The sequence below is a fragment of the Oculina patagonica genome, chromosome 14 (assembly GCF_052425735.1).
Source record: "Oculina patagonica isolate OP01 chromosome 14, crgOcupat, whole genome shotgun sequence".
NCBI classification, from domain to species: Eukaryota; Metazoa; Cnidaria; class Anthozoa; order Scleractinia; family Oculinidae; genus Oculina; species Oculina patagonica.
Window position 1 is genome coordinate 5,697,187 of NC_135771.1, and position 17,047 is coordinate 5,714,233.

General features: G+C 39.1%; 2 protein-coding genes across 2 annotated transcripts; both read right to left on the reverse strand.

Moving 5' to 3' along the window:
* Positions 1–2,185: 2,185 nt before the first annotated feature.
* On the reverse strand, positions 2,186–7,797 carry LOC144638358 (thioredoxin-like). The gene is made up of 5 exons (XM_078497582.1): positions 6,509–7,797; positions 4,857–4,961; positions 3,852–3,911; positions 3,021–3,083; positions 2,186–2,536 (listed from the first exon to the last, which is right to left on the reverse strand). Exons 1-5 carry the CDS (start codon positions 6,527–6,529, stop codon positions 2,471–2,473), a joined length of 315 nt encoding a protein of 104 aa, XP_078353708.1. The 5' UTR covers positions 6,530–7,797; the 3' UTR covers positions 2,186–2,470.
* A 144-nt stretch (positions 7,798–7,941) lies between these two features.
* LOC144638357 (thioredoxin-like) lies at positions 7,942–15,971 on the reverse strand. Its single transcript, XM_078497581.1, has 5 exons — positions 15,830–15,971; positions 13,086–13,190; positions 10,213–10,275; positions 9,289–9,354; positions 7,942–8,213 (listed from the first exon to the last, which is right to left on the reverse strand). The coding sequence occupies exons 1-5, from the start codon at positions 15,848–15,850 to the stop codon at positions 8,151–8,153; spliced, it is 318 nt and encodes a 105-aa protein (XP_078353707.1). The 5' UTR covers positions 15,851–15,971; the 3' UTR covers positions 7,942–8,150.
* Between the last annotated feature and the right edge of the window lie 1,076 nt (positions 15,972–17,047).

Here is a 17,047-nt window from a genome sequence, read left to right on the forward strand (position 1 = left end):
AATTTCTGGTAATGAGTTCCAAGTCTTTGCAGCAAAATAGCTAAAAGATTTTAGTCCGTATGTTGTAGAAGACGGCTTCCTTAAATGAAGAATATCACTTCCCCTTAGGCAGTAAGTTACAGATCGCAGGGTGAAAAGATCTTTTAAATACTGCGGGTACTCTTGCAAATGCAGGAATTTAAATATAATGATGAGCATGCTGTGAATCCGCCTGTCACTGAGGGTTACACTACCTATCTGCAGCAGAAGTTCATCGTAATTGGAGTCTCTGTCATCTAAGATAGCCCTAAGTATTCTTTTATTTAGCGTCTCTAGCTTGTCACGATTTCGAGCGCTACAGAAATGCCATACGGGCCCGCAGTAAAAGAAGTGCGGAAGTACAAAAGCTTTATAAAGGCGTAGCAGTGTACTTTCCCGAAAGAGCTTACGTAACCGTATCATAACATTAAGCTGATTATTTATCTTTTTACACACATTGGATATATGTTCATCAAAGCAGAGTTCGTTATCCACAGTCATTCCAAATAGATCAATTGAATTCTTCACTGGAAAGGAAAAGACATAGTCAGTTTTTCCCATTATCATGGCTTGATGTTTGCTGGGATTAACTAGCATGCCATTGTTCCTGTACCATTCGTTTGCAATACCAACATTATACATTATCCGCCTATCCAGTGCTGCAGGGTCAGTGTCCGAATCGTATAGTTGTTCATCATCAGCATAAGCATGAAGCTTTACGCCCTCGATGTGATAGAATAAATCATTAATGAAAATATTGAAAAACGTTGGCCCTAATACACTTCCTTGGGGTACACCTCTCTTGACTGTCCTCCAACCAGAGAATTCGTCACCAATCTTCACTCTCTGTTTTCTACCAGACAAATAGTCTTCGAACAGCTTAATGCTACTCGCACTCAACCCGTACGCCTTCAGTTTTGCTAATAGAAGCCCATGTGGAATGGTGTCAAATGCTTTCGACAAATCCATTGATACTACCGCTACAAGTTCTTTTTCGTCTCTGCTCGTCTTCCAGTCATCCGTGAGTTTGAGCAGCGCGGTTTCACAACTGAAGAATTTTCTGTAGGCTGAGATGCAGTCAGATAAGAAGCTCGTACAGAAATCGTTAAGCTGAGATGAAAGTAACCTTTCAAATATGTTGTTAAGACAGGGAAGAACCGTTACTGGTCTATAATTCTCTTTGACAAGTTCATCATCCTTTTTGAATAATGGAGTTATCTGACCCATCTTCCAGCGGCTAGGATATTTGCACTGGCTGATCGACGCATTTATTATTTTGGCAACGGCTTCAGATATTGCACTTGCAGAGTCCTTTAGAAGTCGTGGCGAAAATGAACATTGCAGGGGCGAATCCAGGATTTTTCTTTAGGAGGGGGCAGACTCGTATCCAGTCGGTTCTCTCGCTTTAGGAGCGGCGCGCAATACATGAAGGGAACGGCGAAGGAAAAGCTTTTTCCCATCAAACTTTTTGAACGTAGCGAAAAAACGAGTTACGACTGGGTACGACTCTGAGGAGGGGGTGCACCACTAAGGAATGGCGTGACTGACTGGTGACGTAAACAAATTTTAAAAGCGATTACTAAGCCGCAGATCATCCCAGGGAGGGGTGCGCACCATCTGCACCCTCCCCCTAGATCCGCCCCTCCATTAAAACAAAATCAACAGTAGAAAGTAGAGAAAAGAAAAACAACAGAACTAAAGGTTGAGGTAAAGGCTGCATGTCAGTATTTTCTTTCTTGTGTTAAAGCTGTTATTTATATGTTATTGTTAGGACAAAATTTTTGGCAGACTCGTTGAAGTTTCAAATGATTTTTAATTTTAGAGAATATAGATTTCGCGATTCCTTTTGTTAAATGTATGTAGATGCAAAACTAAAGGAACTGTTTGGGAAATGCTTAACTTTCAGACGTTTTCTCTGGTCGCTTACTCCAGTTTACTTTCACAAAGTTTTCAATGCACATAATATTATAATTTCTTTTCAATATGAGGATACATCGAAATTAAACCTAACAAAGAGCAACAAAGGTAGAAACAATCTCGAGCCCAGAGTCCGTCTATGTCGGTCAGCGGTACGGGACGGACTCAGTGAGTCCCGGCGACCCTACCGCTGACCAACCGCTGACGGATCGCGGAGCCGGGGGTCACTCTGGGCTCGAGATTGAGGTAGAAACTAATATCTTTCCCAGAGCCCCTGTTACCCTTGACCAGCGGTCGGAAAGTAAGTAAAAACGTGGTAGGTGGTAGGTGCTTCATGTATGAGGAAACGCTAAACAAGGGTAACGCGGGCTTTAGGGATGAAACTTGGTAAAACACACTAAAGGGATAATATATTATTGTCCAAAAGTAAACAAAAAGTTAGGAAGCTTAAAACGGATTTCAAAAAATTAGGCTAAATATTTCAAGATTTACAATTATATTATTATTACAATTATTATTGTCTTCATTAGTATTGTCATTGCCACTTCTCAATCTTTTCTTTAAGGCTTGATTCATTTGCTCCTTTAACGTCATCCACTTCCTGAAATTTAATATTGAATATGAATTAGAATTCAACATTAATAAAAGAAGAAGGGTGTTTTGTTGTAATTTTTGTCATCCTCGGCGGTTGGGGAAGAAGTCATGTAACTAAAATTGTTATGTTGGTGTTTTATGTAAATACGAATTTAAAGTGGGTATCCTCGGAGACAAGGAGACCATGACTAGAAGTGTACATCCATAACCTAGCCTGAGCGCAGACAGCTACCATTCACTTGATTTTATTCCTTTCGGTGGGACTTGTAATAATGTAGTGTATGTCTGAGTGATCAAAAGCAAGGGAATGAAAATTCACGCCAAGAAACTGTTCTACATATACCTGAATAACAAAAATAGTATGTAACTTAAGATGCACTCAAGATTATGATTCAATCACTTTTTGGGCCGGCAATTTAATTGTGCAAGGGTCTTTTACCTACTGTGTGTGCTTCTTAAATATTTATTTAGATCCAAAGAAATAGTTTTACCGTTTTGTTCTTGAAAAACTTGAAATATGGGATGGAAGAAATAGCATACTGATTGGCGAGATCCTGCAAAACAAAATCAACGAATTGAATTGAATTTTTTATTTCGCTGATGATAACTTACGCCCGCTAATGTTGCCAACATTTCCGTTTTGTGGGTGCATGAGAGGCTTAAGGCAGTCAAACTAAATGGGGCTTTAAACATGCGATGAACTGGTTCTTGCGACTGCGCACGTGAGAATGGCATTCGACCTCGCTGTCGCCAACATTGGAATACCATAATAAGTACGTAAGGAAAAGAGAACTCAGTTTGCCAAGCAACTAACATGACTGGGTCTTCGAACTAAGAAAACACGGTTAAAAAAAATGGTTTAGTAGAAGGACACTTCTTGAGAGACTAAACACCGTCCAACGGCGCCAATTCGCAAAAAGCGCTAGCTGCACAACGAGCTCGTTATGTAGACCTCGAGCAAAAAAAGTGCTAGAAAAATCTATTCATCAAGGAAACATTTTTGTGCCTTGCTGGCAGTATGTATTATATAACTGGCTTCTTTCTTTGCAATTTTCTTTATTGCAAATTCACTGCGAGGATTTATTTCTTTACTTTACATCTCATTGGCAGTTCATGAATCCTTTCATATACTTTACACCAGTAATATATCAGTTGGCAATGGAAAGTACAATACGAAAAAATATATAATGACCACAGAAGTGAATTAGATTATTCATTTACAACATACATTGTATCTCCCGAACTTTTAATTATGGCTGGCTGGACTACTCAAGTTGTGCTATAAGGACAATAATGCCTGGCTGGTTGGTTAATATACATACCTTAGCTTTTTCAATGTTGACTTTGGCAAAAACGACGCCCGGATATTTTGAAGCCAGTTTCTGTAAAAACAACACGAAAAGGCCTTATCGGATAGAACTCATTTTCTCAACCCTCGGACGCACAAGCAAATTCATACCCCATGCATGACCGTACTAAGAAAGGAAGGGATGTTTAAAGGAACCCTCTTCCCAGCTGTTCCTCTTAAGTTTTCGTTATTTTAAGGCACGTTGACACAAATTTCACCTTTGGTAGAAAGCTTGCCGGGGAATTAGGGGTACCAGGAATGGTCTTTGTTGATTATGACGCCACTGCATGGATTTACTTATAAATGTAAAAAACGAGCATTTGCAAGCATGCGAGCACAGCGTTTTTCTTTGCGAGCACGAGCATTGACAAAAATTAGCCTTGCGAGCAACGAGCACTTTTCAAAAACCTACCTCCACTAAAAACCGAGCATGGGAGCACTTGTAAAAATGTGCGAGCACGAGCAAACGAGCACCCACTAAAATTTTGCGAGCATTGCGAGCACTGCGACATTTTGAGGGACCATTCTTGACTCCTGGAATTACCCTACAAGGTGAGATAGTCTTCTGTTGATTATGACGCCACTGCATAGATCTACTTCATAAATGATTAAAAAAAATTGACTAAACAGTGGTACGTCACAAGGGCGCTAATTCGTATCTTTGTATCACTTTTAAAATTACGCTGTGATTTTTTTTTTTTTTTTTTGGGGGGGGGGGGGGGGTTTGTTTTATGTTTCTCCAGCGATTTATATTGCAGGCTTTCAACAAACAGAATTACTTTGTTCATAAGCCAAGGAGCAGGATCAAGCCAAAAGAAGCCCTGCGGGTCGAAACTTCGCTACTGGGAAAGCTTTTTGAGCGGAGTGTGTCCGATTTAAGCCAATTGCTTGCTTCTTTTCGCCGGACTGTTGAGGTAATCAAGCGTAGAAAGTGTTCTTTTCTCGAACACCCGTATAAAGTATATAAACGGACAACAACCTCAAACTTGGGTCCCATCAGCCGACATGGACCGCACCAATCAGCAAAGAAGTCGATCACGACCAACTTGTCTCCACTGCTTTCAAGAAGTTCGTTCAATTTTTTCTGCAAAAGAGCAAGGCCTGTTTCTAGTATCGTACGTATACTTAAAGGAAGGCACCCGTGGTTTAGAGTGTTTGGCCAGAGGCGGTTGTTCGAGGGTGATAAAGGGGGGGGGGGGGGGGGGGGCGATATATAGTTAGCACTTCACGCTTCACGGAAAATACCTTATTACATGAAATTTTCGCTACTTCATCAAAGGAACAATAACGTCAAAATTAACAAAACCGCAAGGGCGGGACTAAATCTCGGCAATAGCAACAACAAAGCAGTTTTTGTTGGAGGGCGCGTGACTCGAATCAGGAACCCTGTGACCTTACGAACAGAGGATGGTAGGCCTGTGTCTCGTTCACGAACACTCGCCCGAACACAAAATCAGATCGAATTCTGGGGGCCGATATCGGTATACAACACAAACGTATTACACAAATATTACTTATCACAAGGGCAAGAAAACAATGTGTCGTACGATATTTGCCTCGTTAACGACTCGTTAAGCCGTCGGTACATGATAAGCAAAAAATAACACTGAATCTATTTTACGGTTTTTGAATCTAGAGTAAGATGTATCGTCCCGTTATATTAACGGTTTATAGCCAATTGAACGAAGTCTGTTCGACCGTAGTTGTAAGGTTTGGACAAAAATAGTTAGTAGACGCGTCCCGATAACCTTATTTAAAGCTCGACTTAATATTTACAATAGCTGCGAATGAACATTAATAAAAAATGCTGATATTGATAAGTTTTCAGCCCTTTTTTTTCTTACAATATACTTATCATTAAAGAAATATTGCTTATGCCGCAAAAATTACTAAGTGAAAATGCAATTCAAGTAATTCGCTCAAGTTGAAATAGATTAAAACAAACTTTTTAGTTTTAAATGGAGATTATAAGAGAAGATCTCAGTCTTTCCGGCGTACATACAAGTTCCTTTAAACCTACATGAAAGGAACAATGAATCACGAATCCTTTTCTTTGTTCCGGATAAGGTCAGTTAATTCCATTTCCTTTTTTGTGATGTCAACAGCTGATTTTGACGTCTTTTAGCGGTTTCGTTGTTATAGGGTATAAATTATAATACAAACGCATTTTCTTCAGTATAATGTTTGAAATTTTGCTTTGAAACAAAAGATCTCGGAAACTTCTGAATCTTCACCGATAGAGCTCAGATGAAATGGTAAACTCGATAAAGTAAACCATAATTTTCTTTCATCGTTAAATTTATATTGCGGAGTGCACTCATTATTGTATTGGCTTTCTGGGCGCTCGATGTAAATTCTGTCATTAAATAAATGACTGAAGTAAAGCCTAAATATTACCAGTTCGCCTAGTTACATTTCTCTAAACATTATTACATCGTTAATTCACAAAATAAACTTAAGGTTGTTTTAACTTAGCAAAAGACCCAAAAATGATATTAACAAAACTTCTTAATTATTTCACCATCGATCTGCTGGCTCAGTTGTTTCTAAACTCATGCATTTCCTAAAATAATTACGTTGAAAATGTTTGTGCGTTTGGTCAACAGCAATTATAAATGTTAAAACACCTACCACACTTTTAAGTTCCTTCATGTTGGCTTTCAGTTAAAATCTCGCTATAGGCTAAGGTCAGGTCTTCCGAAACTACAGATCATAAAAGCTGGATATGACCTCATTAATTCACTGGCTCTTCACTTCATTTACTCATAATTACTCAGCACTACGATAAGTGATTTTCAAACAATGAATATTGTCAATATTGCACGTCTTATCTTTTCTCCACAGGGGACCCAAACGCTGTATTAGTTATTCATAATCTTAAAATAAAAATGTCCTTATTTACCTGCGTTCCTGTGTTTTTTTACCGGTTTTGGGGGCGATTTGAATCAGAGCGAAAGCGGTTTACGTTGCGAGTTTTAAACGGTAATAGATCTGTCGCAATGTTAATACGACGCGCCTCAAGTTTCAATTGTTATTAACTCAAGTTACTAACACCATTAACTATTAAAAATAAGGACATTTTTATTTTAAGATTATGAATAAGTAATACAGCGTTTGGGTTCCCTGTGTTTTCTCATCGCAATTACCGTAAAAGTTATTAATATAAACCACCCCTCCCCCTTTTTTCAAGCCCCCCTCTGGCAGTTGAGCGGATTCGCAGATTTTTAAAAATACAGCTGATCGCGGATTAGCTGAAAATTTTGGACTGGCTTTCGGACTCTTTTGTCAGGAAGTTCGGATCGTGGATACTTAACGAAGTCGGCCTTTGTCGGTATGTTAGCGGAATTCTCTCAAAAACAAGCAATGAAATGTAACCTCTTTAAAAAAAATGGCATAAAAAAGCAACAGCTACTGCTCGTTGCAGTAAAATTATACCATACAAAGTTTTCGAGTGCGGATTCCGATTTGGACGAAAACAGTGGCGGATTAACGGATTTGTCCAACAAATAGCACGGATCGGCAGATTTGCGTACCCCTGGCGTACCTTTATTCATCCTCCCCCCCCCCCCCTCAATAAGTTAGAACGGCGGAAAAAACGAAGGGGACATTAGCTCAATAGCGCGTTTGAACGAGCAAGCACAATACAAGACTATAAGGGGAGGGCGGACCATTTTTTGAAAGCGTAAACGCTGACTAGTAAACCCTTGATAAAGCTAACCCAGTAAACAATTACAACTTGACAGCAGTCAAATGAGAGACATTCGAGAAAATCGAGGGAAGTAATTCAAAGGTAGGGTTATTACACTCAATTTTGTTAAATCAATATATCTTGTTAGCCAATCGTGGTTATTCTGGGCAGCCATGCACTTTACTTTATTTATTTTATTTATTGTATTGTTAATTTTAATTGAATGTTAAGGGTGCAAATAAAGTTGTGTATACTTGGCCACAGTATTCTGTTGATTTACTAAAAGTTAAAAAAAAAGTTAAAAATGTTTGAGAATGGGGAGCTGTGGACTTCTCAGTGCCATTTTTTAAAGCAATCTTGTTCACGGAGTCAAAATGGAGTCAAGAAACTTGTTTATTTGAGTGAAATGAAAATATATTATACTAATTACTTTCACAAATGACTGTCAGAATAAGTGTTGATGCATATTGCAATCGGTTTTGGTGTAGTGCAGAACTTTACAGCCTTGTTTCGTCTATAAATCAATTATCGTGTAAAAAAAACTTAATTCCCTTCAAGTGCTTCTTTCATAATTTCCAAGAAGTTTCACTTGTATTTTTGGATCAATTCCTTAAGCTTTGCTTCATTGGCTCCAGTTAGTTCATCAATCTACAATCAAAACAAAACAAAAACGTATCAATACAGGGCCAGTAACCTAGCTGATTACCACTTTTCCTCTTTGCTAACTGTCCGTTTTAACACATTATAACACTGATTGCCAAATACCACCAAACACATGAATACAAATAAATTGGATTAAATGATTCCACAGAGCAAATACATGTATTGAATTCTGGGGTAAGTTTTTTTTTGGGAGAAGTATAGGGTTACAAGGATGGAAGTGTATTAACATTCATCAAATTTGTTTTCGTGACAGGATGTTTCACGAAATCCTTTTTTTAGTGGATATTTCTTTGCTTTCACCACTTTTGGTGTTTTTGCTTGCTATTTAAGAAATAACAAAACAAGTTTATAGCAAGCTACATGCCATACTTTAATATTAAAATACAGTACATCAGCCAAGCCACTGTTCTTTTAACTGATGAAACAGAAAGATATACTCAACTACACTATTAATTTTTGTACTCCCAAATCAGCCAAATTAGCTGACAAGTTAAAAAAACTCCAAAACAAAACAACACCACATGAGAGGTTTGCGCAACAGCTTTCATTTTCATGGCTTCATGCAGAGGTTTTAACCTCAGACTTGACAGTTTAAGCCACCTTTGTTTAGCAAATAAAAAAGTATTGCTACATACAATATGAAGCTTTCATTTTAATTGTCACACACTAGTGTTTCAACCACAGTCTAACTTAGTTTTAGGAAGAGGCACTTTGCTGTCTTCACTGGCTGTGTTATTATTATCTCTAGAGTTAATTTTAGGTAACTTTTTAGTAATTTCAGCTTGTCCACAGTCTTTGATAATTTATATGTGACGACAGTGTAGTTGTGAGTTCTGTTACGCTCTCAGAGTTGTTTTCAATGTATGGTTTTCTTCCAATGAAATTCCTGAAATTTTAACTAGCCATTTTGGCTAGTGAAAGCCCAGAACCTCAACCTACAAGCCACAACTGCATTAATCCTGTGGCTAGTTGGCTACCGTTAGTCTTGAGCCCTGAATTTATGCAAATTCTAAAAACCTTAAACTGCCAACAACTAAAACACCAAGCTGCAGTTCCACACCTTTTTACCATCCTTGTACAGCTTGAAAGTCGGCATAGCTGAAATTCCCTCAGCTTCTGTAGTTTCCTGTGCAAAAATATAAAAGACAATATTAAATTCGTCAATGAGCTTAGGAGCTGGTGCCATAAGGATTCGTGGAGCTGCCAGGCAACATCTAGCACAGGAAAGGAGGTATCTATGCCAGTCCTGCGAGTGGTCACCACAAGGCACCATCACAAATTACTCAGTGGAATATTTACCAACCAATACTCACCTAACCCATATGCATTGAAGGGAGCTGGGAGGAGTGGGCAAAAGGCTTTGTAGCACAATGCATGCAAGCTAAGTGCTGAGCCAGTAACCCGCTATGAATATTTGCAAGCAAGAAAATGCATCAAGGTCACAAGATGCCCCTGCTAAAATGATATTGGCAAAAGGCGAGACTCCAGCGGAACCGGTGGCAAAGAGAAGTACACATCTCCAGGTTATGCAGCATGCAGAGAAGTTAGTGTCTGCTACCCTGGGGCTAGTGGATTTGTGGTCGGGCAAGTTTGTGATTTCTTCACGGGCAAGTGAAGCATCATAAGCATCGCACTTATGAGAATTTTGGGGGGTTAGTAAAAATGACTTTCAGGCTTGTATATCCTGGCTACAGCTTGTCCAAAGGGAAGCTGGACACATTATTTGCACCCTGTTGGAGGTTGGGCATGGGACCAATCCTTCAATCTCAAGATACAGGGTTTTCAATACAAGCCAGCACCCGCCCGAGTTCCACCGACTACTGATTTTATGTCAAAGGTTACTTTGGCCATAGCAATCAGCTTATGAGAAACAAGCTCGGCTTGTCACAGCAGCCTACTCTTCAAGTTGCTGATGCCTACTTCAAAACATTTTGAAATCCCTGAAGATATGTACAATTACAGTCATAATAAAATAAAAGCATACCGAATTTTCATCTACATTTACTTTTGCAAAGCATACATCTGGGAACTCCACTGTCGACATTTGCTATAATAAACAGAAAACACACATCTATCAGCATAAAGGTGAGCTATTGTCAGTAAGGGAGGTGCAGTGGTCAAATGGTTAGCATGCTGGACTCTGGCTCAAGCGTTCTGGATTCAAGCCTTGGCTAGGATCACTGCACCGGAATTTTATGGTTTATTAACAGGTGCCTACGAAGGATTCTCCGCATATTTTGGCCAAACACAATCTCAAACTATGAGCTGCGCAGAATTTCAAGAACAGAAACCATCACACAGCGGCATGTGCAAAGGCATGACAACTTCATCTGGATTTGAGTGTGTACCGCAAATTTTGCGGTCGTTAAGAATTCATATATTCAGTCTATTGTTTAAGCTCATTACATATTCCCGCCAAGTAGTTTGCCGAGAATGTGGCATATTTCCGAAGAGCCTAAAGAGCGCAAACACTTTGATGTAGGTGAGACTTTTTTCTTTTGTTTTGCGAAGTTCAATAAAACCTCTGGGACTAATTAACATGCCGCTTGATTGATTAGCGTAGCGAAGCGTGCCTTTAGCCGGTGACAAGAAGCGAACAACTTTTTCGGAGAGTTTAAAATGTGGCGTGGCGGGGGGACCACTCAAAAATATGTATATATATATCAAGTAGTATTTAAAACAATGTTGGCTTAGCAGACACTGTAACAATCATCATGTTGTCATTGCTGAAATGCACTGAACCTCGCAAAATAAATTTAAAATGCTGTACAACAACCTTCGCCTCGAAGGACTCAAACAATCGTCTCGCTCGCAATTGCAAATGTAAACATTGCTGTCGCTTGTGTAAATGAAAGTTTCTCGGGCGAAAATAACTTCAATTTCTTGTCTATACACTTCAAGGATTTTTTTTCTGTGAATTGAGAAAAAAATTTCCCACTTGTTTCACGGATAACTTCAGTTCCTTCGTTTTAATTTATCGAAAGCAAACTTAAAACTCGAATTTCTGAGTTGTTGATTTCATATGTCAGCACGACAAAAAGTCGCGGAATGTTTTTGAACAAACTTCAAGATTTGACATGAAAAATTAAACACCACCTTTTATAGAAAAGCATTCGTATTAAATAATGCCAGGTAACAGTACTTGAAGAAAGTAACTATTAAAATGTGATAGGTTACGTTTTAGTTGTTTGTTTAACTGAAGCGCTCACGTCGATCTTCCGCCAAAAAATATTAAATCCAGTTAAATGTCAACTCCGGTTGCATACAGATTTCCACTTTTGGATTAAAACGTAGGGTAAACGCCATTCCAAATCTTCGCTCCGTTTTGCTATCATTTTGATTAAGAAATAGGCCTTATATAATTCATTTTTGTGGTTGGCAGTTACAGGATAAACACACGCCTTTTGTTTACAACGCAGACAATGCGTAATTCCGCTGCCACTTCTTACCGAAAAAAATCGAATCTCGGCTTACAGTGGTCGTCAGAAGTCGTTCAACATCTCATTTTAATGGTCTCAAAATGCTCCGATTATATTCTATAAATACAAATCAGTGTTCACATTACTGGGCGAAATGTTCAAATCCTCAAAATCTTCAAACTACTTTGACAAGTTCGTTCACACATTGACGAACAAAACAGTAAACAAACGGATACTAATTCAACTGTCCAGTTCGTAGTCGCTTAACTAAGCTATTGTCCTTCTCCTTTGAAATCGGTTAAATGTCTTTCCCGTAAATATAGCACCTTTTTTCAAGTCTGACAAAACGAATGGTACCGAACACTCTTCGGCGTGATGTTCGTAAACACCAAAGGTATTCCCTGAAGGAATAAACCGAGCCCTTAGGGTAAAAATGCCAGCGGCTTCGCCCATTTCTGAATGACACTCTCAAATCATCGTGAAGTTGTAATGGAGATGGAGATGGATTGGTCACGTCCTTTGTCTAATGCCTACAGCCCTACCAAGAGTCGCCCTCAGGTGGACCCTGATGGCCGTAGAAAGAGAGGTTGCCCAAAAGAAACTTGGAGAAGGACGATGGAAAGAGAAATGAGAGACAATGAATAGACATGGGGCCCCACGAACGAGCAGCGGCCGACCATAGCCAATGGTGCTAGGCCTTGTGTGCACCCATGCATGAAGGAGAGTAAGCCTATTACAGCTAACTGGTTGAATGATAAAAATGAAATGTTCACAAGTGTGGGACAAAGAAAAACTTCCAGATACCGGTTGGGCGCTCTAACCAGTTGAGCTACAAGAGACTCTTGGTGAGCTGGACCATTTACTAGGTTGATATGTGACATGTATGCGTCCTGCAACTGCAAGCTCAGAAATCTACCATCTCTCATAATTTATTTAATTGGTTAAACCTCTGATATTTTGGTGAGCCAAAGTGTGAGGATGATATTATTTGTGGTTGAACCTCTTTTTTTTCGTGAGTTGTGGGGAGGATTGTGAGGCCTGCAAGCTGCTAAAATAACAAGATAGAGGTGAAATGGCGAGGACAACTGATTTCTTTACTCGATCAAGATGGCGGGAATACTACACAATTTGCAATGCACGATAGGACTAAATAATGAGTATTACTGGAAGTATGTACTCCACGGGCAACCGGAAACTATATAAGCCACTAACTATCATCACAAGAGGTTAGATAAACTATTATAACAGTTAATAGTAGAACCTCTGTTATTACTCTGTCATTGTGTCTAAACCTTAACTCAAACTGAGGTGAATGTCATCCGAAACAATTAAAACTTTACCAAAGAATATATTGCAATGGATATATGTGTTAAGTAGTAATAATTCAAAAATTTTAAAATTAATTGTAAAAAGTAATAAAACTTCATCTGAAAATTACCTCAACTTTGGGTGCAATAATTTTGCATGGTCCACACCAGTCAGCATAGAAGTCTATAACAACCAGTTTAGAGCCAGCGTCTTTGAGAAATTTGTCAAAATCTTCCTGCAATTGAAAAAATACTGGTATTTATATCGTGAGTATGGATTTTAGCCAAATAATTATTTAGACACAAGAAAATGGCCATATAATTGAAGGCAATATGAAAATAACCACTATAAAAAACAGTAAAGGAAACTTTCAATAACACAGCACACAGGGGCTAGGGTTGTAGTGCCAGACTCTGACCTCCACTGGTGACAAATAATTCATGACAAAGGAAAGAAAACGGTAGCTTGATCAGTGTGAAGTGTCATTTTCCCAGGGGGGTACTCCGACTTGTAAATGACGGGGATGATCGAATGAAGGCAAAACTCAGGACCCAAAAAAATCCCTGGACCAAAAATAACCCCTAAAAAAATCCCTTGTCAAATATTACCCCTAAATTGCCAGGGGCAATAACGCCAGGGATCCATATTCCCAGTCGTCCGGTCGTCCGAGACGACTAAAAAATTGTATGGACGACCAAAAGATTACATAAACTCGTCCGCTGGACGACTTAAGTTTGACTTAATGAAAAAAAAAAATTATCAAGTTTTCTTATGAGTTACTTGCGTTCTGACCACTTGTCATCCATTCATAACTTTTCGAAAACAGAAAATAATTTGCAACTTTCTGTTGCGATAAAATCATAATTTTGGCCGCCATCTTGGCTGATGCGGTATTTTCCATCAATGAAATCATTGCAGGCTCAATTTTCAAGCTGTCAACCGCTGATATTTTGTACTGCAGCTGCATCCGCGAAAACACGAGGCGATCGCATCAGCTGATGTTTTGATCAAAATTTGCCGATATCTTGGTGTGGCACCGCCAGCAAAGAAGAAAAAGCAATGTTAACACTTCAGAAAAACAAACCAAATATGAATAAGAAGAGCAAAAGCGTTATTTTCTTCCGTTGTGGCAGTCGAAGAGGCCCTGGCTTTCATTTGTGCCCCCATCATACGCTTCCGTCAACATCACAAGCCGCTTGGGGGCGTGATGTTTTGTGAAATTTGTAAGCCGGCAGCCAAGGTAGACAAGTAAAGAGTCTCATTAACAAATACTTGTGAATCAAACTTTATTATAACAGATTCGTTGTCTTGTAGATTTCATGTATACACAGTGTTACATACATGTGATAATAACAAAAAAGTCAACTTTTCATTTACTTGTTGTACGGTCGCCATTCTTCACTTTTGAACGGGCAAGTAAAATTTTGCCAGGGCAAGTATGTCATCTTGCATACTTGCCCGGCTGACGACTTGGAGAAAAAAACGAATATGGATCCCTGTAACGCTCACGTTTGGTATTCATCATACCATAAATACGCCAAGGCCGAGCCAAAGCACTTTTATTAGTTTGTTTTAATACCCTAAAAGATCCCCTATTTGAATCAAGTCACCCAAAAAATACTTGCCAAATCTTCTTACCCAAAAAAAACCCAGAATCGAAAATTTCAAACCCAAAAAAATCCTTCGATCATCCCCATCATTTACAAGCCGGTGTACCCCCCATGGGGTCATTTTAAACTGGATGCAAGTTTTCTATATATTACAGTCATCGTGTACCTACAGGAGTTGTATCTTTTTGAAATTGTCATCATTTGCTCAAACATTCTTCACTCTCAGATGCGTTCTTGGCACATTGTGCTTGAGGCTAAGGAATAACTATTTCGACATGTGATTTTTGTGACAGATTTTGTGTGTTGAAATTATTTTAGCTAAGATACATTTGATGGAAAATAAATTTGTGCTGATATTTTATGTTCTGTGCTTAATGTGTTTACAGGGGTTTTCATGGCGAGAAATCCGTTTTCAGATTCTTCGTTAAAGTATCCGTGTAATCTGAGATCAATGATCCAATTTTGGACTTTCCCAAAGAAACACACCCTGTATCAATAATAATATTTTCAACATTGGTCTCATTTCCCTAAAAGGAAGCCCGTTTAATCCTCTTAGAAATAATAACCTGTGTCCAAATTTTAGGCTTTAGATGCTCTTATAAAGAGGGTGTCTATTTGGCAAATTTATCCTAACAGGTTCTTAAAAATTACGTTCTTACTCGCGGGTTTGTACTGCATTTTTCGCCGATATAATTTTCACCTTTTGTCATGCTTTGTAACCGCAGGAAAGTTTGTTGGAAAATGACGATAGAAAATGAAAAATCACAGCTGTTGTATTTTCGAATTCGCAATGTAGCAAGAAGAACAAAGACTTCTTCTGTGTGTCGCATTCGGCTATACTAGCTAACAACTAATAACAAAAATCTCGCCCAAGCTTGCAAGTGATTTTGCTAACATGCTGAAAGAACCTCATGCAAAATTAATTATCAAGTTACATTGTATTAAAACCTCGATCTTTACAATAGCGAGTAAAATCACTGATTTTTATCAACGAAATGTTTCTACAGTTTCCTGTGTATTAACAATATTTGATGTAGTTTCGGTGATTAACTCAAAAGGTAAAACTTATGGTACATATGTACAATTATTTCGATATATGCGCTACAAACAAGCAAAATGTTCTAACTCGATATAAAAACAGCATGTGACATTGACTCCTGTAAAGGGTTTACCGCCAACTTGCATTCGACAAAATTTTTCGTTCGATAATTTTGCTGAACACGGCTCAAAACCACCATACACAATAACAAAAGAAAGATCTTACCTTGGTGTCGAGTACTTTCATCTTTTTAAAGTTCGTAGATTCGAATGATTAAACCTACAATTAAAATCTTAACTGCTGCACGCTCGATTGACCGACCGCTCGTTTGAAGAAAAGTGGGAAGTGTGCTTAGCCGAGAGAAACTGGGACTGTGTATCCATGGAAACTGAAGTGAAGTATTGGAACCGTGGATCATTGGAACCGTAAAATTTTGGAACGGGGCACATGATCCCTGAAGCCTTGAAAAGTGGAACGTTGGGAAAATGGAACCTTAAAATCCGAAAATGAAGTAAATAAATGAAAATAATTCAATAAATTGGCATTATTTAACAAAGGTTGCACGTAACAGTCTTGTGACTGACAAACCTGTGGCCCTCGAATTCCCGATCGAATTGGAATTTACAAGTGTTGGTTTTTTGTGGAGGGAGGAAAACCAGGAATACCCTTGAAAAATCCCAGGGAATATGGACAAGAACCAACAACAAACTCAACACACGTATGGCGTCGGATCTGAGAATCCAAGCCGGGCCACACTGGTAGAAGGCAAGCGCTCTCGCTACTGCGCCATCCTAGTCCAGTCCCTGAACTCTCTTTCTGATCCTTTCTACTCCCACCTGGACAAGCGCCATCCTTGCTGCACTCCTCCAATTTACTGCTGCCGATTATTCGCCATGACAACCCGTATGCACAATTTTTCCCGCGCTTGCAAAACATTTACGTGTTCTTATCTCGCCATCTGATTGGTTCAGGTATATCACTATTTTATGATTGGCTCTCGAATTACTTCGGCGTTTTACGAGGTTTTTATTACCCTGGGAACAAGAGGATTTTTCTATCGCGCGGTGGATTAATCTTCGGTGGCCAGCATGACCGACACCCGGGAAGCCGCGCAAGAAAACCCTTCGGCACCAAGGGTAGGTTTTCATCTGAGAGTCGTTAAAACGAAACCACGCGAGAAACACGCGTAAAAGAGCCACGATTCGTTTAATTCAACTTCGATCTGTTTGGTTGAGAAAGTGGCGCGAGTTTTTTTTTACACTAATCACTTAGCGTAGCAATGCAAAACGAAAGCAAAGGCGAATTTCTTTCGATGACTGAAGTGAAAATAGCTGTAAGAGACACTCCTCCAAATTCCTTTACTTTCGTAATTCCACTTGTTACCAGGAAACCAACCAACGAGCGCTGATATGAAAAATCAGATGAAAGAAACAGACTAAAATG